Source organism: Onychomys torridus, chromosome 2, assembly GCF_903995425.1.
Source record: "Onychomys torridus chromosome 2, mOncTor1.1, whole genome shotgun sequence".
NCBI classification, from domain to species: Eukaryota; Metazoa; Chordata; class Mammalia; order Rodentia; family Cricetidae; genus Onychomys; species Onychomys torridus.
The window spans coordinates 144,264,973-144,288,469 of NC_050444.1; the positions used below are offsets into that span (position 1 = coordinate 144,264,973).

The 23,497-nt window shown below is 55.7% G+C and overlaps 1 protein-coding gene across 2 annotated transcripts in view; it reads left to right on the plus strand.

Moving 5' to 3' along the window:
* Positions 1-431: 431 nt before the first annotated feature.
* Positions 432-23,497, plus strand: part of Sdc3 (syndecan 3) — a 32,232-nt gene continuing 9,166 nt past the window's right edge. For both annotated transcript variants that reach the window (XM_036178231.1, XM_036178232.1), the window contains exon 1: positions 432-654. In XM_036178231.1, the coding sequence (XP_036034124.1) occupies positions 523-654 (132 nt within the window). In that variant the 5' untranslated portion in view covers positions 432-522. The remainder of the gene's footprint in view (positions 655-23,497) is intronic.

The following is a 23,497-nucleotide window of genomic DNA, read 5'->3' on the forward strand; positions in this document are numbered from 1 at the left end:
GAGTGTAGTTGCCCCAAGCCCCTGCTCCCTGGACTCGGGGTGCCAACGGCTGTAGTCAGTGTCTCTCAGACAGAGACACGCGAAGGAGAAGCTCAGGAGGACCAGGGGGACCCCAGGCTGGAGTCGGGCTCTGACACCACCCTGCGGGAGGTAGAGGAACCCCGGGTGTTGTCTGGAGGAGCAGGTTCTCCACGACTCTGCCCAGCGGGTGCTCCGCGGATCCACAGTTGGGGGGAAGCAGACGTCAACGCCTCTCGGCCCCAGCGCGCCCGGGGAAACTGAGGCCGGGGGTCGGGGTGGTGGGGGGCGGTGTCGCGTGCCGCTGTCGCCGCGGCCCCGCCCTCCTGCTCGCCCCGCCCGCGCGGGGGGCGGCGGTGGCGGCGGCGGCGGCGGCGGCGGCGACGCTTCCTGCGGGCGCGGCCGCTGTGGGCGCGGAGCCGCGAGCGAGCGAGCGAGGCGGAGCCGGCGGCCGAGGAGCCGAGCGCAGGTCCCGCGCAGCCCGCGCCGCGAACAAAGGCCGCCATGAAGCCGGGGCCGCCGCGCCGCGGGGCCGCACACGGGCCGCGCGTGGACACCGCCACCCACGCGCCCGGGGCCCGCGGGCTGCTGCTGCCACCGCTGCTGCTGCTGCTGCTGGCCGGCCGCGCCGCAGGGGTAAGTGATGAGCCCCAGGAGGGTCCCCCGCGTGTCCCCCGCGTCTCTCTGCTTGTCTCCTCGCCACGCGCGCCACGCTGGGTGTGTCCGGGTCTCGCGGGGTCCCCTCCCCGCCGGGAAGCGTGAGCCGTCCGGTATCCGCCAGGTTGCTTCCTCCCCACCCCCACCCCACTCCAAGCCGCCCCGCAGGGCCTTGGGGGCTTCCGAGGGGGAGGAGAAGGGAGGTCAGTCGATGAAGGTGACCCGCGGGGGTGAATGAGGGTGACCGTGTGTGTGTGTGTGTGTGTGTGTGTGTGTGTGTGTGTGTGTGTGTGTGTCCGCCTCTGAAAAGGGTGCGTGGGCACCTGTGGGTGTGGGCACGGGAAGGCTCTGTCCATATGGGTGGATGGCATCGGCACCCCGCTTCACACGAGGGTGACCCATTGTGCACGCTGTGTGCCACCATGGCCGTGGCTGTGTGCCTGTCGGGTGAGGGGGTGTGTGCTTTGACCCATGGGAGTGTGTGAAAGCACACGCATGTTGTGCGCAGGTGTGTGGTGATGGTGGGCCTCCCGAAGCCCCCACCCCAAGAGAGACACACATGGGTGTGCGGGCTGGCAGAAGTGTGTACCGGGTGACCCCTGACTGTTCCCTTGAGACTGAAGTAGCTATGGGGTTGAACTTGGTCCTGGCTTTTCTAGGGGGGCTGGAGGGTCCTGCAGGTGGATGAGTCAGGTCCCTGCTCTGAGGAACCCAGGTCCCAAGTGAGTTCTGAGCTGACAGGTGTCTAGATGTGGGCTGAGTGAGCAGGGGACTTCTAGGACCTACCCCCATGGCTGACTCCAGGAGCAATGGCTGTCCCCACCCTCTCGGATGACCACTGGAGCCCAGACTGGCCGGCACGCCCCTTCTCTCCTAAGCACAGTGGCCAGGCTGTAGGGAGGCAGGAATGGCCCAGGGCTGCTCTGAAGACCACAGGTTCCTCAAGCTGTCAGCTCTGGGGAGGGGACCCCAGGATAGTGCCCGGTGGTCCATGCCTTGTCTTTTTTTTCCCCCCTGGTAGGGGTGAGGGGAGAGGTATCTGAGAGAAAGGAGGCACTGCCCACTCTGGCAGTTGGAACTGCTTCTCAGCGGCATTACAGAAAATTACCCTTGATATCAAAGACCTGGTTTCAAAGTCCAGTGACCACCACCCATTCATGGTGAGGTCTCGAGCCAGCTGGCCACTCCTCTGAGCCTCAGGTTCCCCTCTGCAAAGAGGGACTAAGGGCGCCCTTCCCAGAGGAAGAGTGGACGTAGAGGCACCTTTGAGGGCATTTTAGTGTAAGTTGCAAAGGACTGGGGACAGATGGCTCCAGGGAGGCAGTTGTCCCTAGAAGGGAAAAGGCAATATAGACTCGGCCAGTAGGGAAAGGATCTAGGGAGATTGTGAGGACCCAGCACATAGTAGGGCCTCCACCAGGCAGGTATGAGTGGGGCTAGTGTGGTTCAGACCAGTGCTGACTGACATTCCTAGGTGGTGGGCCTGCTGAGTGAGAGCAGGGACTGTGGTAGGGTTGGGACTCAGAGATACCCTCTCCGTGGGCCTGTTGTCCTTCCAGACGCTGTTGAGAAAGGGCTCTTTACTCTGTTACCTGGGACGCTAAGGGTTAAAGGGTGGTGCTGGGTTGTTGGGATGCCACACCAGCTGAGACAGTGTGCTCTCAGCCAAATGGACTGGGGTTAGACCAGAAGCAGCCCAGCTGGTGCTTCCAGAAATGGCCTCTGGTGGGAGCCTCTGAGGATAACAAGGGACCGGCAGGACAGTGGCTGGCTCAGTGGGGAAGGAACAGGATGACCCTGGGTCTTCTTGCCAGTCTGGGAGGGCATGGGGCGTGGCGGATGGGACTCTAGGGAGGAGAAAGCTGGTTTCCCCAGGTTGTGGCTGGCAAACTGGGGGTGTGTCTTGGCCTGGGGCTTCAGACTGGATGTCTAGGGCTCTGAGGACTTCAGGCCACCTCAGCTGCTCTGCTTAAGTGACTCTCAGAATGTCATGGAGTGTAGGGACCCCAGAAATTATTGCCTTTGGAGAATGTTGTTTTGAAGTCCAGGTCTGGGAGGGACCATTGATGTCATTCACTCTGTTCTCAGGGGTGGAGTTTCACGGATTTGTGGCTGTGTGACTTTGTAGAAGTGACTTAACTCTCCTGTGCCTCAGTTTCCACTCTGTAAGACAGAACAAAAGGCAAAAGCCAGCTGGGCAGTGGTAGCTCACGCCTTTAATCCCAGCACTCAGGAGGCAGAGCCACGTGGATCTCTGTGAGTTCGAGGCCAGCCTGGTCTACAGAGTGAGTGAGATCCAGGACAGGCACCAAAACTATGCAGAAAAACTCTGTCTTGGAAAAAAATTACATATATATATGGCAAAAGCTTCCAGTATACTGCTTGGTATATGCGGATTTTTTTATTTTTATTTTTTTTATTTTAGCCAGGGTCTCATGTAGCTCAGGCTGGCCTCACTTTCTACGTAGGTAAGGATAGTCTTGAACTCCCGACCCTCCTCCTTCTACCTCCCAAGTGCTGGGATTACAGAGGAGAGTCCCTGTGCCCTGTTCTTTTTCAGAGTTGCTGTTGTGTGTTTGGGAAAGTGAGGTGTCCCCAGCACCCAAGAACCCTTTCCTCTTGCCCTTCCAGTCTGCTCTGGTGAGCTGTTGCCCTCACAATAGAAATGAAAAGCTGGGGATTCTTGGGCTGTTCCAGGTCAGGAACCATAGTGAGCAAAGGAATTCAGAGGCACCATAATCCAGAGTCCTGATGACTTCCCGGGCTGCTGGGCGCCGGGGGCAGATGACCTGCTGCATGATCTGGGCACGGTTCTCATCCATCTCAAGACTCTCTCCATTCACTAGACAGTGTCAGGCTCGGGCCCCTCAAGGAGCTGGAGTACACTGTCCTTCAGTGGATATGAGACTTAAATGGAGGGAGCCTTGGAGGCTTCCTGGAGGAAGAGGCCTTCTGAGCTAAGCTGACAGGGTTCACAACAGCTGCCTCTCTAACCCTCAACTCTGTCACCCATCGTCACCTATAGAAACGGTCAGATTTTCAGGGCTGTTGACTTGGACCTGGAGCCTGCTGCTCCCTGGGAGCAGAATCAGCCTCCTAAAGCTGGACAGCTGTGGATGGAGTGAGTGGGCGGGCCACCTGCTTCCTACAGGGAAAGGAAGGCTCCCTGCTAAGCTGCCTGGGGAGGGGACTGCTACTTGGAGCCCTCTGGGCCAGCTGGGGGCCTGGCTGATGTAAGTGCCACGGTTGCAGGCTGAGTGCTGGACACAGCTCGATGCCCTGCCCCCAGCGTTCTGTGTGATTGAGTGTAGGGTGTGCTCAGGACAGTCTTAGGAATACCCAGAGTCCTTCTTTACAGATGAGGACATGAACCACAGAGACACTTGGTGGCTTGGTGGCCACATAGCCAGGGACTAGCTGTTTTGAGCTGAGGCCAGGCTGGCTCTCAGCCCTGGGCATCAGTCTTGATCTATGCCCTCATGCTATGTGAACTTAGGTACTTTACCTTACCTCTCTGGGGTCTCCTTATCCTCCAGTTATGTATTTATTAAAATAATTGTATTTCTCATGCTATAGCCCAGGCTAGACTTGAACTTGTGACTTTCCTGTCCCAGCTTCCTCATGGTTGGGATGATAGGTAAGGGCCACATTATTCCCCCTTGGCTACCATTTGGTAGATGCCCAAACTTACATCCCTGCTTCCATTTAATTCTCTTGTAGTTTTGGGGGTTGTAACAAGCAGCTAGTGGGAAAGGAGCCTGACTAGGGCTCTTCCCCTACCAGTTCACAGGTCCCTGTCACCTGCAAAGGGGTGATTCTAAGGGTTGTTGGGGACAGGCTGGGGGAATGTTGAAAAGATGGGTACAGCTCGGGGGGCTTGTGCTGGGTCGTGTGGTGAACACAGGGCAGGAAGCACTTGGAATCCTGGGTGATAAGGGGCTAAAGACCACATCCCTTGAGTACATCTGAAGCCTGGGCCGCGCTTGGCTCTGCACAGGTGACCAGACCCGCCTTTGCACCCCTCCCCCACCTCCCATCCCTAGAAAGCCATTAGGAGCCCAGACCCGTGCCTCAGCCTACCCTTCAGAGCACCAGCTCTCTGACCATCACTTTCTCCCTGTCCTGGCTGCAGACAAGGAGTGACTCACAGGGTCCAGGACAAGGTGAGAGGCGTCACAGTCCTTTCTCAAACCTGGAGCTTCTGGGGCGCCCAGAGCCACTCTGCAGAGCGAACTAAAGCATAGAAACAGAGAGAGTGCAGCTGGGCCAGGGACTCTGCTCCTGTGTGGCAGGGAGCAGTTGGTGAGGTGGGCAGGGATCTGCCCTGTCTAAGGCATGGGTGGTGGACCGGGAGGCGCCAGGGGGCTGCACAGGGCGGGCCTGTGGTGACGCTGTCACCGCCAAGTCTGGCCAGGACCATGAGGTTGTGGCTCTGGGCTCCAGACCAGCTTCGTGCAGCCCTGTGATTTTGTGTCTGGGGGCAGGGTGACCAAGCTGGGCACTGCCTGGGGGCTGGCCCCTTGTCTCCACCACCCCTTGTCTCCCACACCGACCAGAATAAGGCCTGGACTGGTGACCACCTGGACCCTTCAGATCTTTCTGTCCCACAGAATGTCCTGGGAACATTAGCTTTATTGACTACCCTCCTCCACTTGTCTTGGCTCCCAGCCTTCCAAGATTCCGGGAGCCCTGGGCAGCCTTCACTTCCGGCCCCTCACTCCAGAGAGCAGGCCCCTAGCCAGAGGGGTGGCCCGTCCCCTCCCCCACTCCCAGGCCTGGTCTGAGTGCCAAACAGGAAGCGGTGATTACAGGGGAGAGTCTGAGCAGCCACGGCTGGGGGGCCCAGCTGTGGGATAGGGGGTAGGGGGACCTTGACAAATGAACTGGCACCTGGCTTCTGAGGGTCGCAGGCCAGGGGCCACCATGCAGGCCTTTCAGACCGGGTGGAGGAGTTTTGTGCCTTCCCACTAAGACCTTGGTCCTGTGTTTGTTTGGGGGGCCACTGAATCTGAAAGTGAACTTGAGACAGAAGAGCAGAGACCTCCAAGCCAACTGGTGAGGGCTGAGATCCTGCTGCTTCCAGTTTCTTGCCATGTAACCTGGGTACCTTCAATCGACTTCTCTGAGTCAGGAGTGATGGAGTGAGTGGGCAGGGAGTGGCCGCTCCTGAGAATGTTAGATTAGCTTCTTGCTTTTAACTGCCCGGGCCTTTTTTTTTTTTTTTTTTTTTTTTTTTTCCCTCTTGGTCTGATGAAGGAACTGCTGTCTGGAAACAGGGCCAGAACTTTGCGGAGGAGTGTGGCAGCCAGGTTTGAATGGCCTGAAGCGGAGCCCTGGGCCCTGAGCAGGAGAATTTGGGTTGGGACTCCCAATTGCAGTGGGCTGGATTTAGGCCAGATTAGACAAAGTATTTTCTAGCCTCTGTGGCACTGAGTTTCTGGGAATTCTGTCTCCTGAAGTGCAGGATAGAGGCAGGTCGAGCTGTCTACTGTTCAGGCCCCATGGCCCTGGGACTCCTGGAAGACAGGTTGTCTGTGTGCAAAGCCCTGGGCAGGGTGGTGCTTGTGAATCTGAGCAGCTATGGCCCACAGACCCATGGTCCTTTAGCCCAGAGCATTCGGTTGTATTGTGTTGGTCCCCCAAGTTTGATGAATGTCCACTAATGGCTAATAGAAAGGGACCTTGGAGTGGGAGGATCCTGCAGAGATGGTCACCCTTAGCTAGTGGATGGCCTGGGCTTTGCCCAAACATGAGGCTTCATTCTGCCATCCTTCCAGCCTCTCTGGGAAACTGGCATCATTGCCTTGTTTACAAGACTTTGGGATGGTAAGATCCCCACCAGAGCTCGCTCTACCAGAAGGAGGTGGAGTCTGTGCTCAGCTGCCCTACCCCTACCCTGGGGCTCTGCTCTGAGGGGCTGGTCTTGTTATCATACCTTCAAGGGGGATGTGCCTGAGCATCTCTGGAGCATCCTGCACCCTCTTCTTGCCCGGTAGACACTCCCCCATCCTCACTTCAGCTCCTAGCCGGGCCGGAAGAGTCATGTAGACACCGGTGGCATCAGTACATCTAATTGCAGCTGACTGATTACCAGTTCGATCGCCTGTGGCTGGCACCAGAATAGGTGGGGGGCTTCCCCCCAGCTTCAGGCCTGAGGGACAGCTGAGCAATCCTGGGGGTAAGGAGAGCTGTTGGTCTCTGCTCTGGGTACCTGGTGGAGCGCATGCCTGGCACACTACTCCAGGGTGTGGCAGGTGTGGGTGTCCATCTGTCCTCTTCTCCTGTCTAGTCACTGCCTCATCTGGGGTACAATGCTTGCATCTGAATCCCACCCACTTCCTGCCTTCAAGGTGCCCCCTGCTGGAGTGGTGGAGGCAGACAGTAGGGAATGGCAGTTGCAAGGGACAATGGTCAGAACATACAGGGTTCTGCTAGCCACGAGGCACCTCTGGGTCCTCAGCACAGCCAGGCCATGTCACCCTATCTTGCACTTGGAACCTGGAGGCCTGGGCAGCAGATGGCTTGCCAAGGTGAACACTGTCCTCTGCATTCTTCCAGGTGCTGGCCTGGGGGCACTGGGCCACCAAGCAGAGCACACAGTGGTGAGGGTTTGGGCATGGCACCTGGATGCTGAGAGTGGACTGCTTGGTTGGTGAGCAGTCTTTACTGGGCACCTACTGAATGCAGGGACCTTGCAGGGGGCTGTGGTATTCGTCTGAAGAGAACAGCCTAGCTGCCTGGCTGTGGATAGCTGTGGGAGGCTGCGGAGCTTGTGGAGGTGGGGGCCAGAACCTGCTTCTGTCCACTCACTCAGAGCGAGCCCAGCCCTGCCACTGGAAGGGTCTCCTCATCTGTGGAGCAGGACTGGTGTCTCCTGGCTCATTAGGCTTGGGGAAGCAGGCACTAGTCACAAGGATGGCAGGTTTTATTTTTAGTATCAACTGCCTCTAAGATTGACTGGGCTCCGAGGTGAGTCCTCCAGCAGCTCACATGGGGAAAAGGAACCATCTGTGAAATGGGGCCATTGGATGGGGTGATCTGGGCCTGCCAGTCCTCACAGTTGACCTCGAGTGTCCCACGCCCTTCACCGTGCCCTGTTCATGGTTCCTCTTGGGTGTGGGTGGAAGAGTCCCTTTTCTTTCTTGTCACGCTGAGCGCCACCTCTCTTCCTGACCCTGGGGGCATGATCACTCACATCCAGGCCACCCAGGGACTGGGTACTGAGTCAGGTTTCTAATATATAGGAGGAACACTGGGTGGAGAGTCTAGTCTAGGTCCTTATCTTCACCTGCTGGAACCTGCCAGGGTCCACAGTCCCTGTCTGACCTATGATGTCCCCTCAGTGTCTGGCTCCTGACCTTAGGAAGCCCCGATACGGAGAAGGAAGGAGTCATGGAAGTGAGCTGTTGGTTTGACTCTGGAGGCTGAGGGCTGGCTTGTGAAGGAAGTGTCCTTGGTTCCAGGCCTTGAAGGCTGGCAGAGAGGCCGAAGTGGACACAGGCTCAGAAGCAGGGAGGGCTCTGGTCTATCGGAAGACCAAGCTGTGGAGAGTGTGGCAGCCAGCAGGAAGAGCACCGTGTGTGGACGAGGAGCATGCCTCTTTGGGATGGGGGGACTTCTCTCTGTCCCTGTCCTCGACTAACTGGCCACTTCCAAGTCCCTGGTCCTGTGCCTCAGCCCATGCTGGGGTTAGATAGTTGGCCCCCCCCCCCCCCGCCCAGGCCCCAAAGCAGAAGCCTCCATATTGGCTCTGTTTTTTTTTTTTTTTTTTTTTTTCCCCGAGACAGGGTTTCCCTGTGTAGCTTTGTGCCTTTCCTGGAACTCACTTGGTAGCCCAGGCTGGCCTCGAACTCACAGAGATCCACCTGTCTCTGCCTCCCGAGTGCTGGGATTAAAAGCGTGCGCCACAACCGCCCGGCTCCATATTGGCTCTTAAGGTGGGCTGTCAGTAACAAGAGACCTTTGTGTTCTGTCCTACAGGCAGGGGGTGTGGCCTGTAAGATGGAGCCCGATACTGAACTTCACGTATCAAAACTCACTTAGCCCTGTGAGAAAGACACTGGTGTTATCTTGATTTTATAATTGTGATGTAAACACAGATGAAGTAATTTGTGCAAAGTCCCAGAGCTGGTTAGAGCTGAGTTGGGATTTGAACATGTGCAGTCTGGTGCTAGACCAGTGCTAGAGAGTCCTAGCTATAACATAAATGCCTGCCGCAGAGCAGTTGGGGTGTGTTGCTACCGGAAGATTAAGGCCAAAGTCTTGCCAGCTCCCTGAACTTGTATGGCTGCTGGACGCTGAGCCAGGCCAGGGGCTCCTTGGCTTCGATGAGGACAGTTCTCTGTCATTATTGTCCCCGCTGAAGCTAACCCAGGCTTGTGGGGAGGGGACTGGTGGTGGTAGAGGACCCAGAGGACCCAAAGTAACAGCAAGTTGATGACTGAGCTGAGACTGAGAACCTTCTGGAGTCCCGGGGTTGGGCGCCAGCCCCTACACCAGGTTCTGTCCTTTACCTGTCTCCGTTTTACCCAAAGTGCAGGCTTAATTCCACTTGTTTCCCTCAAGATGCTCCCAGGCTGCACCAGCTGCTCTCCCGTCCCATATCTATGCCACATCCATTCCCATCATTCCTCAGTGCGCTGCGTCAGACTGGTTCCTCTGCCCAGCGTGCTGCCCCCCCCAAGACACCCCCCCCCCCCCCAGCAGCCCATGGTCCGACTTTTCCACACCTCTGTACATCCCCTGTCTCTTCTCCAGTGAACTTCTACTCACGCTTCAGAGCCCAGCCAAGATGGCCCTTCTTCCTAGCTGCCAAACACGGAGGGGGCTCCCTGATCTGTCCTACCTCTTCTGTATTCCCAGGCTCTGTCTCTGTCTGTTTCTGAACATTGAGATTCTTTGCCAAGCCCCCATCCTGTTACATTGCTTCATCTTGTCTGGCTCCCCACAGGGTTACATTGTTACCTCCCCTCCGGGGAGCCCTGTCTTAGATACACTGTTGCAGCTGCTCCCCCCCCCCCATTACATCATCTCCCTGCCTAACTCGCACATCTTCTTTCTTTGCTTTCCGGGTCTGACATTGCTGCATTGTTTCTTTTTCCTCTTTTCACACTTCCTCCTTTCCATTTATTTCTGGTTCTTCTCACTGTAACACCTTGTCTTTTCTCCCGGGCCCTCCCCTGTATGACCCCCAAGCTGGGGAGGAAAGGGGAGTGGAGTGCAGCTGGGGAGTTTAGGAGCCACAAGGGGTGGAGGCGTGTGGAGGGCACTTTGATGCCACCTTTCCTGAAGGTGGTAGGCCCTGGGGGCTGGGTCATCTGGAGGTGTTATCCCCTCTGCCACCCTCCCCCCTCCTCTGCTCTCTGTGCTTTCTCTTCCTTCCCCTTTTCTCTCCCTCCTACCCTGGGGCTGACCCTCTCTCCCTGGCTGATTGGGACCCTCACATCCCTGGCTGTGATTCAGTGGGGACTTGAGGTCTTGTTTCTTGGAGGGGCTAGGGTCTGGTCAGAGCTGGGATGGGCATCCCTTCCGGAGTCCTCACCTCCTGGTCAAGAGCTCATCTCTCCCTTTGAACCCCCACCGCCTGGTGGAGTTTGAGGCCAAAGCTGCCTTGAGGACACTTGGCACTGGTCGGTCTGTCAAGATCCTGTACTCTCTAGGAGCCGGGAAGCTTGTGGAATCTTGTTCTCACATGAACGGGAGAAGCCATTTCAGGCCTGGCCTGGAGGCTGTGATGGCCTGGTGACTCCTCATGTGCTGTTACCGTCGTGTTTCGGTCAGGACTTACGTTTGGGTGAGTGACATAGGTCATACGCATGTGGGTGTATGTGGATATTTTCAGGTGTCTAAGCTGATGCTTAGGAGCCTAGAATAACAGGTGGATTGTTGTTTATGCTGGGGAGATCAAGAATCCCCAGAGACTGCCTCTTCCCTTCCTAGATGCTAAAGTTCACCCTCAACCCGGTGGCTGCAGATGGGTTTTGGTGGAGGAAGTTGGGAGAGTCTTGTGCCTGCATTGTGAGGGTCAGATGTGCACACGAAGGCTGGGGAGGTGGCTCCGTAGTTGAAGCTCTTGCTGTGTGAATGTGAAGGCGAGTTCGAATCTCTAATCGAGGTAAAAGCTAGCTGAGTGTGCTGGCCCACCTATCATCCCAGCACCCAAGAGGCTGGACATGCTCCTAGAAACTGAGCTCCGGGCTCAGCAGGAGACCCTGCTTCAACACGAGAGGTGGAGCATGATCAAGGAAGATGCCCGACTTTAGGCCTCCACACACACTCACACATGCACATGTACTGATGCATGCACACATGTGAGGACGCCTATGAGTGTGCATGGACTCCTTCCTAACACGAGCAGCTGTGCAGGCACAGTGCTGGAGCTGTGCTCACGGCAACAGGCCTGTCCCTAATCCAGACCTTAATCCCAAGGTCCAGAGCTCTGGTCAGGGGCAGCTGGTCATCTGGCCTCCTTAGGGAGATTAAGGCAAGGGCAGAGGGGACACTGGGAGCTCTATCTCCTACCCAACCCCCAGGGACACTTCACGCTCATCCACTAAAAAGCTAACTTTGGGCCCCTCAGAGAGCCTGTTCTATATGCTACTCATAAATTCTGGGTGCTGACCGGGTGGGAGTGAAGAGAAGAGCTGTGTGTCCCCAGGAAAGGGACAGCTAGCAGAGAGGCCAGGAGAGACACCTCCCATCACTGAAGTACCTGCCTGTCTGCAGTGGTCCCTGACTCAGAGTCTTCAGCACCAAGGCCCTCTGGTTCTGGTGCTGAGACATCTTTGATGCAGCAGGCGCAGAAAGGCCCGCAGGAAGACATCCTGAGCGTGGGTACAGCTAGGATGGGGGCATACATGTCTAGGTGGAAGGAAGGTCTGAGCTGGGGGCTCTGGAGGCGAATAAGGACGTTGTTGGTTACCAGTAGAATGGGGTAGTAGCTGCCACTGAGTAGGCCAGGCCATGGCTGCATGACTGCTGTGCTGAGCATGGTTTCATGGTGGGCAGCTGGGCTATGAGGCTTGTGAGAGCAATTCTGCTGGAGGGGACCGACATGGACGCGGCTCTGAGGTGACTGTCCCTGGCCCGCTGTGGGAGAAAACACCGGACACTACCCAGGGCCCAAGACTGTGCAGGCTGAGCCTCACCTCTGTTCCTTCCCACCTCAGCTCTGCCCAGGTGTGGATGGGTAGCTGTGTGTGTTGAGGTGAGGGAAGGAGGGTGGCTTGGGTGTCCTTGGGCAGGTCACCTTGTCCCTGTGTCTCTAGGTCTCCTCTGAGAGAAGCTGTAGGGCTCACGTGGCCTGCTGCCAAGCTTATGGTGGTGATCTTAAGCTGTGGCCAGTGTGTTGGTAGTGGGAGGAGTCTCAGCCACCACAGAGGTGACAGTTGACACCCCCATCCCCACCCCCACCCCAGGCTCAGTGAACAAGACTGTCCTGGCAACAGCCTGCTGGCTGACATCCAGGTTGGTGGCCATCTTTTCAGCTGAGACCCTCTGTCACTAACACTTCTTCCAAGCTGGATCCTGGGCAAGACCATCTGGGGACTCATTCATTCGTCCCCTTATTCATTCACTCATTCCCTCTCTCATTCATTCCTTCCCCTCATTCATTCATTTTCTTACCCATTCCCTTCCTCATCAGCTCCCCTGCCTCATTCATTCTTGGGGACTGGGCTGGAGGCAGCCAGCCCTCTGTGCTGGCCTTGCCTCATGCGACTCCCAGGAGGGAAGGGGTCAGGTGGATATTATGGGGGATCTTCCAGCCTTGCCTTGGGGGGAGGGTCTTGGAGGGACTCTTGGTAGAGGGGATGTGGTGGCTTTGTCTTGGGCTGCAAAGTGGGTGGAGGCCAGAAAATTCAAGGTCCTAGAAGGCAGGGTGGACTCTGAGCCCAGTGGGGAGCCTGTGCTGAGGGTTGAGGTGGAGGGCAGGACGTAGGTGCCCAAGGATCTTCGGATGCTAATGATGGCAGAGACGGCAGATAGGGTTCTCCACATTCCCTCCATCCCGTCATGGAGGGGACACTGAGAACCTGCCAGACAAAGGCTGGCAGCTGGGGCCTGGGCCAGGCCTCAGGACAGACGGGGCGCAGTCTGGGAGCTGAGAGCGGAAACTGCCTGGGGCTTGGCAGCTGCTGCACTCTTGGTAGAGGTTTGGTCTGGGAGCCCAAATGGAGGTGGGTAGGGCTGAGAGACAGGTCCTGAAGCCCACAGGGCTGTCTGTCCTTGAGGCTACACTAGACAGCCACAAGGTAGGGGACAGATGGACTTTTGTCCAACCTCTGGGGCCCCTTCTGGCTCTGTACCTTGTTGCTAGGGCAGCCAGCAGAGCTCCTGAGGGTACATCTGGGAGCCGCCTTCTCCTCTGAGTCCCTCTCTGGATGTGAGCTGCACCTGCACCCTCCAGTGCAGAGATGGTGGCTTACAAACACAGAGAGGCCTGGCTGGGCCCTGCTAACCTGAGGGCTTCAAGCAGAGATTTACCTGTCTGAAGATGGGCACAGTGTGGCTTCCCCTGGGGTCTAGATGGTGGGTACTAAGATGGAGTGTGGAGATGAGGCAAGGGTGTGGGGTGAGTTCTCTGGAGATTCTGAATTTGAGTCCAGACTCTGCCGAGTGACCTTATCCAAGTCCTCCCTCCCTCTGAGCCTCAATTGTATACTTTTGCCTTTCTTTTCTTTTTTCTTCTATTCTTTCTTTTTTGGTTTTTCAAGGCAGGGTTTCCCTATGTAGCCCTGGAACTTTTTCTGTAGACCAGGCTGGCCTCTAACCCAGAGATCCCTCCTGAGTGCTGGGATTAAAAGGCACGTGCCACCACCGCCCGGCCCCTCACTTCTGCCTTTCTTACATAGCTGTACTGAGATGAGACTCCTATGCCATAGACAGTCTCCCTTCCCCATGGCCTTACTCTATACTCAGTCAACCACAGCTCTATAATACTAAGCGGAGAAACAGTTCATAAAGTTCAAATTGTGCATCTTTCTGAATGGCGCGGTTAAATCCCGAACTGTCATGCTGAGACCTGTCTGGAAGCATGGGGCTCATGCTGTGTGTGCACACGCAAGTCACTTAGGAACATTTCTGTTACCAGATGGACTGTCACTGTGTCACCAGGCTGGTGTTCAGGTGACCTTTGCTATGCTTACCGGTGGCCCTAGTGTCGGGAGTGGAGATGCATACAAGGTGCCAGGTGTAAGACCCGGAAGGACTGCTGGGCGCCGTGTGGCTGCAGGGCATGTGGGGAATCATATGGTACCCTCTGGGTCAGTCTGCCTGAGGTTCTGAGCACCCTCTGGGAGTCGTGAGAGGGTAGGAGCTGCTGTAATTCAGAGTTGTGTAGTATGCATCAGAATGCTGCACCCACCCCCCTTGTTTAAGACTTTTTTTTTTTTTTTTTTTTAAAAAAAAACAGGGTTTCAGGTAGTCCAGGCTGGCCTCAAGCTTGCTATGATCCAAAGATGACCTTGAACTCCTGAGCCTCCTGCCTCCACTTCCCAAGTGTGGGGGTCTGCAGATAACCAGGCTTGGTTATTTCGGAACATTTTTTATCATTCTGAAGAGAGAGACCCCTGCTAATGCAGTGTTCCCTGCATGCCCAGCTTGCTCAGTCCTAGCAGTCAGCATGCTGCTAGGCTGGACACTTCCTTTCAGGCTTTTCCCCCTCCCCCACACAGCTTGAGGGCTGCAGAACTGATTTTGTTCCTTAGTGCGATGTTTTCGGGGGTACTCACACAGCAGTGTCTGGCATCTTGGTAGCTTTCTCTGCTGAGTAATAGCTTTCTGTGCGGATGCATCCTGCTTTGTATGGCCTCACAGCAGGTGATGCGGTCTAAGAGCAAGGGTCACCTGAACATGGGAATGGTGACACAGAATGGTCCATTTGGTAACAAGACATGTTCCTCCCTGATTTTCGTGTACACGCAGCATGGGCCCTGTGCTTCTAGGCAGGGCTCAACAGGGCGGTCAGAATGGCTTCAGCCTCTTCTGGACAGTACTGCGTTTATTTTATTTACTTATTTTTGGGTGGAGGTCAGAAGACAGCTTGTGGGACTCTGTTCTCTCCTTCCACCATGTGAGCCCTGGGGATCGAACTCAGGTCATTGGCCTTGGCAGCAGGTGCCTTTATAAGCTGAGCCCTCTCGCCTGCCCCTCTTTTCTGTTTTAAAAATAAAAAACCATAGAATTACTGGGTTCTATAGACACTCTGCATTTCACATTCTGAAGAACTCCGGCTGCTTTCTGAAAGTGGAACGTGCTTTTTGATGTCCCACCGGCTTCAGCAGCTGGTTGCCTGACTCCTGAGCACAGTGGTCCCGGCATCCCTCGGGTGTCTATGGCGTGACACAGTGAACAAGGCACAAAGCTCAGGATGACAGTGGGCAAGAGCTTGTCCCTTGAGGGGCTGTTTCGAAGGCCTAGCACTTGTAGGTGCTCAGCTGAAGGAGCCGGACTGTCGGGAGCTGGCACTGTAGATCTACAGCCTGAGAACAAGGGGAGAGTGGAGGGATCTGCCCATGGGCCACTGCTGTGCCCAGGCTCCCGTGCTTCTCATGGCCTCCTGCCCTGGGTCAGGGTTTGCAGAAAGGAGACTGAGGGTCAGGTGGGCAGCTTGCCGAGAACTCTTTGAGGTCAATGATGTTATTAAGCTTTTATAAGCAAAGAAAAGAAACTACAGCTCAGAGAGGTCGGCTTTATGCCCAGCGTTTCACAGCTGCAGAAAGCTGGGGTTTGGATCCTGTACGTTCACTGTTCATCTGGATGACCTATGCAGCACCCAGCAATCAGGCTGGAGGTGACTGGGGACAAATGTGGTCCTAGGCAGGCTCTGAGGGCTCTGCCAGTCACACCTCCCTTGGTGGTTTATATGAATCCTTCTGTGCGCCTCAGTTTCTACATGGCCCTTGGGATGGTGGCTCCCGAGGCCTCCACTGCCCAGCATATCAGAGTCTTATCTGTTTGTCCCCTTCTGTGAAGGAGCTCTCCTCCTGTGGGACAGATGGGACCTGAGGGCTTAGCATGTGAGCGCACCTGAGGTAAATAACCTGGCGGACCTGCGGAGAGGGAGCTTCCCTGTTGGAAGCAGCGGAAGAGTAGGAAGCTCTGGGGGCTCAGATAAAGCTGGTTTCATATCTTGGTCCCATTGCTGTGAGACTCAGGGCCCGTTGCTTCACCTCTCTGAGCTCTGAATCTCAGGTGTGGAACGAGGATAAACCCCCACCAGTGAGGTGTTTGTGAAGAGAATCGAAGCTGTGTGCACCTGGAGGTGAGTGCTCCCTGTTCTTCACAGTGAGGGATGGGATGGTACAGCTGTCCCCCTGAAAAATGCCTGGGGGATGCACCATACTACAGCCCGGGGCCCATGTGTACTCTTGGAGGCTCAGGAGTTCCCTGGGCACAGGATTCAGACAGGAGGTCAAGTCCTGTTGGGCTACACCGGTGGTCAGCAGCCTTAGTGTCCTTCGCTGTACATGAGGTGAAAAGAGCCTGTGACCCAACATGATGAAGCAAGCCTAGCAGAGCCCACGGAGGCCCAAGGATGGGAGCTGGGGTATCACTCTGGAGGATGATTAGGCAGAGGCCTCTGTGGGTGGTCCCCCTTCACACAACTTGGGACTGGGAACAGTGTGTCAGGGTGGTCTCAAGGGTGACCTACAAGAGCAGGTGGCTGGGATGGATGAGGCGGTGACAGAGTTGTCTCAGCCTGGGCTGAGGAGTTCTCTAGTTTTCTGGAGCTGGTCACTGCCCTTCATCCAATCACAGGAGGCAGAGTGTCTGCCATGGAGAGGTTACCTCTACCCCAGGCCTAGGTGGGTGCCTGTGCCTAGGGCCAGCATGGTGAGGGTGATGGCGAAGAGGGAGCCAGGCCCGCTAACCTCCAGCTACAGCCAGCTACCTTTTGTGGGGTGTCCGTAGAGGAAGAGGGACCAGCAGATGTGGGGAAACTTAGGAAGCATACGTAGGGGCAGGTATGGACAGTGCTCCAAGCTGATGCAAAGCACTGGGAAACCATGGGCAGATCTAGACAATCCGCTGGCCGCTGTGGTCTCTCTGAAACAACATGGGGATGCCGCTTTTGTGGCAGGTTCTGCTAGGCTGGCTCAACTCCATGAATGTTCAGTAGCCTCCCTTTGGAACTTGATGGTGATGGTATTAACTGCCAACGCGTCCTAGGCCCAGCCTCCATTGTGGTGCCCCAGGGAGGTCATAGTTCCTTTGTTTTGTCTGGAAGGGCAGGCTGGCAGAGTTGGTGTCCATCCAGGGCCACTCAGGCACTGAGGGACAGAAGTATTCAGCAGTCACTTTAGCAGCCCAGCTCTCCCTCTCCTGGTAGTCAATGGACAACTTTTCCTTTATTCTGGAATATTCTTTCAAAACAAGTTTAAAAAAAAAATTCCTGGAATGCATTCAGGCCTTTTAGGGACCCAATTAGGCAACACGGGTGTGTGAAAATACAATTGTTGACAGCTACATACTATTCCATGTACCCTAACTTATTTAACAGCCTCCTATTGTTGGGAATGTAAATCGCTTCCAGTTCCTTCTCTTATACAGAACACTGCCCTGGGGCTCCAGTTCTTGAGGGCCCCATTCCAGCAGGCTGGGAGAAGGTCTGGCTTAGAGGGGTCCTGACTCGGGCTTTGTAGCCTGAGGTTTTTCTTCACTTTATCCAGGGGGAGGAGAAGCATGTTTGGAAGTGTGGAGAGGCTTACATGACCTGTTCTGTATTGGGCTAGGCTGTGGGGGGCATGTCACTGCTACTGTAGAGATAGAGATTTGGAGGGTACCAGGGAGCTGGGGAAGGAGCTAGAGGGAGGTCTTGCTGACACCCCCTCCTCCATCCCCTGGCACACAGCAGGGGAGGGGTGCAGTGGCCATCTTGACTCCCTTTGTAGTTGGCTGGCTGGGATGTGCTAGGCCTGGGGCGCTTTCTGCCTGCAGTGCTGCCCTGTGGGGGTGGGGTGAGGTGGAGGGAGGGGGAGCTGCGAGTGGGAAGGGGTAGGGACTGAGGTATCCATGCTGCCATTGTCATCCCTGGCCATCCTTCTGCCCGGAGCCTGGCTGCAACCCACATTCCTGCAGAAAGGCTGTGGGTCTCCCGGGTGGAGCTGGTGACCATGAGAGTCACTGAGCTCTCACAGGGCTGAGGGCCTTTGGGGACGGAGCCCATGGGGACCCTGGAACTCTGCTGAGACCTTTCCTTCGCTTGCCCCACTCCAGGAACTAGCCATCACCCCTGTGTCTTTGGACAAGCCACTCCCCTTCTCCGAGGCTTGCCTGGCTTATCTTCCCTCACACCCATCCCTGGGTCTGTTGGGAGAAAACTGAACACTGTGATCTCTCAGGCCTACTTTAGACTTGCAAGTGAGGTCCAGTGTGGGGATGCGTGCTGGGGGAATCCCAGCCCAAGATGAGCCAGCACCAACCGTCCACCTGGCAGCGTATGCTCTTTGTGTGTTCACCAGCTCTCACAACAGCTCTATGAAGCATAAATTATTATTGCCACTATTTAGCCAATTATAGGCCCAGAGAAGTTATATAACTCGCCCAAACACACCCAGCAAGTAAGTAGAGCTTGAGTTGAACCCAAGACCGTCTGAGCCTAAAGCTGGGCTCCCAGCCTAGCTCACATTGTCTCTGGTCTCCAGGACGGTAGAGTCCCAGTCTGGCTAATTAGGGGAAGGAAGCTGGGGCAGAATTAATTACACTTGATTTTGTTCTAGCTTTTGCAGAATGATTAGCAGGGCGCAGGGTGCTGGGCTCCTGGCCCCTGGCAGCTGACCTAATTTATGTGTCTGAATGCTTCTGTACCTCCTCCCTGTCCTTCCCCTCCTCCAGCCTCGCTCTCTGTGTGGCTTTGGCAATGCCGCTCAACCTCTCTGGGCATCAGCAATTTCCTCTACGTCTGTCTCCTCCAGGAGGAGGCCGAGGCTTCAGTTCTGTAATTATGGAGACATTAACATAACTGGCAATCAGCCGTTACTTAACCCGCTATCCTGCTCATCATTTGCACAGTCCTGGCTACTCTTGCCAGTGGCTCGAGATTCCTGTTCTTACCATCTCATTTCACAGACCAGGAACCAAGGGACCAGACTCTGCTCTGCCCTGTCTCTAGAAGGTTCTGGTGGGGAAGGAGATAAAAAGGACCCCTTGGGACTTTGTTGGTGGCTTAGAGGGAGCTCTGAGTAAGGGAGGTGTCTCAGAGCCAGTGGCTGCTGTGGACAGGTGGGAGATGTCTGACACAAGGCCTCACCTAGCCTGGTCCTGGTGGGGGAGTCTGGGGAGATGGGGTGGCCTGGAGGAGGAAGCCTTCTGTCTCGCCCAGCCACTATGACACTGGGGCGAAGGACCTGTAGGTGAGCAAGGGGCTGACCATGGGAGGCTGCTTACCATAGAGTCAGGTTCCCCACCTCCCAGGGCAGGGGCCTGGGTGCCTCTGGGGGCTGAGGCTGTGGGTCAGTTCCAAATGAATGTGATAAGGAGGGAGGAATATGGGATCTGATCGCATGCACAGGAGTTTGTGTATCCGTGTGAGTCTGGAGGGGCCTGCTCCAGGAGGGAGGTGCCTGCAGAGTCTGTGGGCAGGGTGTGTGCTGTGAAACAGAGTCACTCACCAAGGCCAGGCTTGAGAGCAGGTAGGGCCACATGCACAAGTAAGTGCTGAGCTCTGGGGTTGGTGTCACACGTGTAGGAACCGCAGGCTGAGCATAGTGTGGCCTGGAGCACTTGGGCGGAGGGGCCCAGGATGAAGGTAGTGCTCATGCTTTGGTTATAGGCCAGCCTGAGGATAATAACCCCCGGGGGTCCTGATGATGATGGTCTGATATGCAGGTCCCCAGTGGCAGGAAGGTGGAAGTTCTACTGGCTGTCTGCCTTGAGTTGACCTTGGCAGAAAACAAGCGAGGGGTCCTTCTGCTCATAGCATGTGCTGGATCAGGGGGTGGTGCCAGGGGGTGTGAGTGTGAAGGGATCAGATTCCAGTTGTGATGTTTGTGGTCGAGGGGAACAGGCAATGCAACAAGTAAGGATGCCACGTGGCCGAGGGCGCATGTGTGTGTACCCAGCAGACCGACTGGCCCACGGAGGTGAGCCTGCCACACGTGGTCCTGAGTCTGCTGATGCTATGTGAGCATCTGTGTAGGTGAGTGGGGACAAGGGTGAGCCATTTGTTCATGTCCCCTAAGGTGTGTGCACAGTTGGGGTCTGCTAGACACACAAGTGTGTGCTGGCATACATTGCTGACAAGCTCTACTGGGCATGTGCGTTGGGGTCAGTCAATGCTGCCTCAAACTGTGTCAGTTGGGCTCTATGTCTGCTGAGGTGTATGTGTGAAGAAGTGTGTGTACAGGTGTGTGTGTGTGTGTGTGTTGAGGGTGTGTGTATGCACAAGTATGTGTGTGTTTACTGGGGTATAGGTATGCATGTGTGTTTATATAATTGTATCTGCTGAAGGTTGTGTGTCCACTGGGATGTGTGTGAATGTATATATATATCTGCCGGGGTGTATGTATGGTGTGTGTGTGTGTGTGTGTGTGTGTGTGTGTGTGTGTGTGTGTGTATGTGTTATGATGTGTATACATGTGTGTTTGTATATATGTGTGTGTATCCAAAGGGGTGTGTATGTGAATATGTGTGTGCCATGAAGTGTGCTGGGGGTGTAGTTTGTACATACACACATTAACTACGTCTCCTCTCAGTCACTGTGTGTATATGCTGGGGCATGGGTGCCACCAGGCTGCTCAGTCACAGGAGACTGGTCTGCCCCTGTGGAGAGCCACAGGGAGGGTCAGAGAGAGGCCAATGGGGTTCAGGGCACTAGGGGTCTGTTCTTTAAGGGGGCGACAGAGACAGCTGTGCTCAGCATATGTCATGTTGGGCAAACGCAGATGTCGGGCAGGGGTGAGATGCTGTCTGCGGCCCCCTCCTCAGTTTGTGGCCTTTAGGCTTTCTCCATGGCTGGTTGAAGGTTGCCATCCTCCATCTCTTTGGCTGTCCCCTGGGAGCGAGCTACCAGCACCCCCAGTATTCCTGCAGACTTCATCTTCCTGAGACCCCTAGGGTGACCTCAGGATAACTGGGCTGTCAGCTACCCCTGCCCCTGACCTTGTCCAGGCAGCTCATCCTGGAGAAAGGGAGTCTGGGAAATCACTGAGGTTGCCTCCTCCCAGCAGCCTTTGATGAGTGTGAGGCTAAATTGAGATGTGAGAATTTTCCCTCCCGAACATTCTCACCTCCCCTTCTCCCCAGGCCCGCCTGCTCTGGCCTTCCCCCTCTCCATCCCTGCTGTCCTCTGATCCTTCACCATCTCCCTCTCCCACACTCTCCAGCCCTGTGGGGGAGCTGCAGCTCCTGGTCCTTAGCTATGGAGAATATGGTCGTCATGGCAACCGTTGTCATGTCAATGGCTACTGAGCCAGGATGAATAGTATCTAGGTGAGTGCTACCTGAGTGGAGGCTGATGGGTTCATGAGAGGCTATATGCTCCTTTCTGAGCTCAGAGCTGCATGGAACCCCCTACTTCTCTCACATGCCCCCAAAGGCATGCCAGCATGCTGCCTTCAATGGCTGCCTCTAGGTGAGTGTGTGTTAGTGCATGTCTGTGTCTCTGGCTGTGTCACTTGCAGGGTCTCTGTGGCATTGGAGCTGTTTCTGGGTTTATGCAAGCCCTTCTGAAAAAAGTATTGGTGACTGGCATGTCATATTGGCCACTGAGGAACCTTGAGTCCCTCACTTTGGCTCTTGTGTTCACTCTTGTTTTGGGGTCCCCGGAATAACAGATCTCTTAGAATGTTCTTTCCCAGCCTGCCTTGAAGGAGAGAAAGCCAGAGATCTCTGCTGTGACATCAGGCTTCTGGCTGGACAATTAGTGGGACAGGCATCCAAAGCACCCGAGGGACTCTGGCTTGTAGAAGCATGTGGTTCCTGCTGCCCTAGGACCTGGGGAGTGTGTGCTGGGCAGAGATGAGAGCTGGCTGATGGTGATGGGCTTGCTCTGAGCTCCTGGGATGTCTACAAAGGAGGAAGACCCAGTGATTAGTCATGGGGGCAATTACACTAATTGTTCCACCCGTGACTCACTGGTAGAAAGTAAATACTGATTAATTCATTAGTTCTAGACATGTGGGGGGCGTGGTGTGTGTGTGTGTGGTGTATGAGGGGTATCTCCTGGCTCCCTGCCCTGGCTGGGTTGGCTGGGGCTCTGGAGCAGGTGCTGGTGGCTGGGGGCAGGAAGCCAGGACTAAGATCCTTTCTTTGGCTCTGTGTGAACTCTAGAAGGGCCCATGAGTGGCAGGGGTGTGAGATGCTATGCCAATCTAGTTTCTCTCCTGTACACTCAGCTCCCATGGCTCCCCACTGCCAGCTGGGGCACTACCTGAGAACTCCTGACCCCTGGGGTCGGCTTCCATTCTCATGTGCAATTGCTCTGGAAAATGATTGACTCCCAAGGGAAACCTACCCATTGGCTAGACACTGGGCCCTCTGTGACCAGCCTGGTGACTTCTCAACCCCACCTCCAGCCACCCCAGCTCCGATGCTGCCCCAGGAGCTAACCATGTCTCCTAACTCCCATTTCTGCCCTAAGCCTACTCAGTACCAGGAATCTTGCTAGACATGCAGCCTCTCCTCATGGAGTATATCCTTCATAGACGGTGAATGGGAACAGCCCCTCAACATCGGTACTTCAAAGCAAAACTGCTCGTGAGCATCAGGCATCATGACTTGAGAGCGTGGGATGCTTTTCAGAAGTGACACTGGAGATGGGAGTTGGAAAGGCGCTGTAGGCAGGGAGACCGGCATGATTGAGAAGAAATGAGGGGCCAGGGGCTGTGGAAGGTGTTAGGTGGAGCTGCAGGGCAGCCAGGGCCCGCCCAAGGGAGACAGCTGCATTGACCAGCCTGGGGCTTGTTCAGTTTCCCTTGCCTATGTGCCTTCCTTTCCGGATTTCAGTTGTAAGATGTAAATGCTCCGGGCAGGCTTCGAACTTACATCAGGAGCTTCCCCGCCAAAGCTCTGGGGGTGGGGACCATGGCCAGCGCACACAGCACATCAAGGCCACTTAGGGAATCTACGTATCTGTTTTGGGGGTTCTTTAGTGCTGGCTCCAACTATATGAGCTTATAAGGAGGGGGTACAGTTAAGGCTGTGCCAGCTCCAGGCTTCCTAGGTTCCCACTCTGAAGGGGTCACAGGCCTGGGGACATAGACCCTTGGAGAAGCCTGCTGACCCCTGGAAGTAGAAGAATGATGAGCATGTGCTGATCCTGGGCCTGCATATACTGTGGGGTAGGCCAGGCAGGAGCTAACTTTCTGTTAGGGGAAGAGCTTGGGCTGGCCCAGTGTGGGAAGCCTCCTCTCTCCCTCCCAACCTGTTCTAGCTCTCCTCTCCTGGGCCCTTGCCTCCCCAGCACCCCCAAGTCTGCCCACCTTCCTGCCTCTGGAAGTTTGGGGTACCACTTGGGTCCCAAACCTCATTTCATTCCTAGCCCTCTGGGCCGTGGGCCTCAATTTTCTCATCTGTGAATTGGGCTGGTGCCTGCCACCTTCCCAGTCCATCTTGAGGACTCAGTGGGATCTTGTCTGTGGGTGCTGTTCACACAGAGGTGACAGTCGACCTGTTTGGAGTCGGCAGTGTGCCTCCTGGGACTGTGCTCCATGAGGGAACCACTTTTTGTTTACTACATGCACACACTGAAGCACAAATGGAGTGAATAGCCTGCCCTGTTGGGCAAGCAACCTGTCTTGGCTTCAAACTCAGCACCGTGTGCTCTGAGACCATCCTGTGTAGGGATTTCCATTGCAACCAGCGGTGCCCAGTGGCAGCTGGC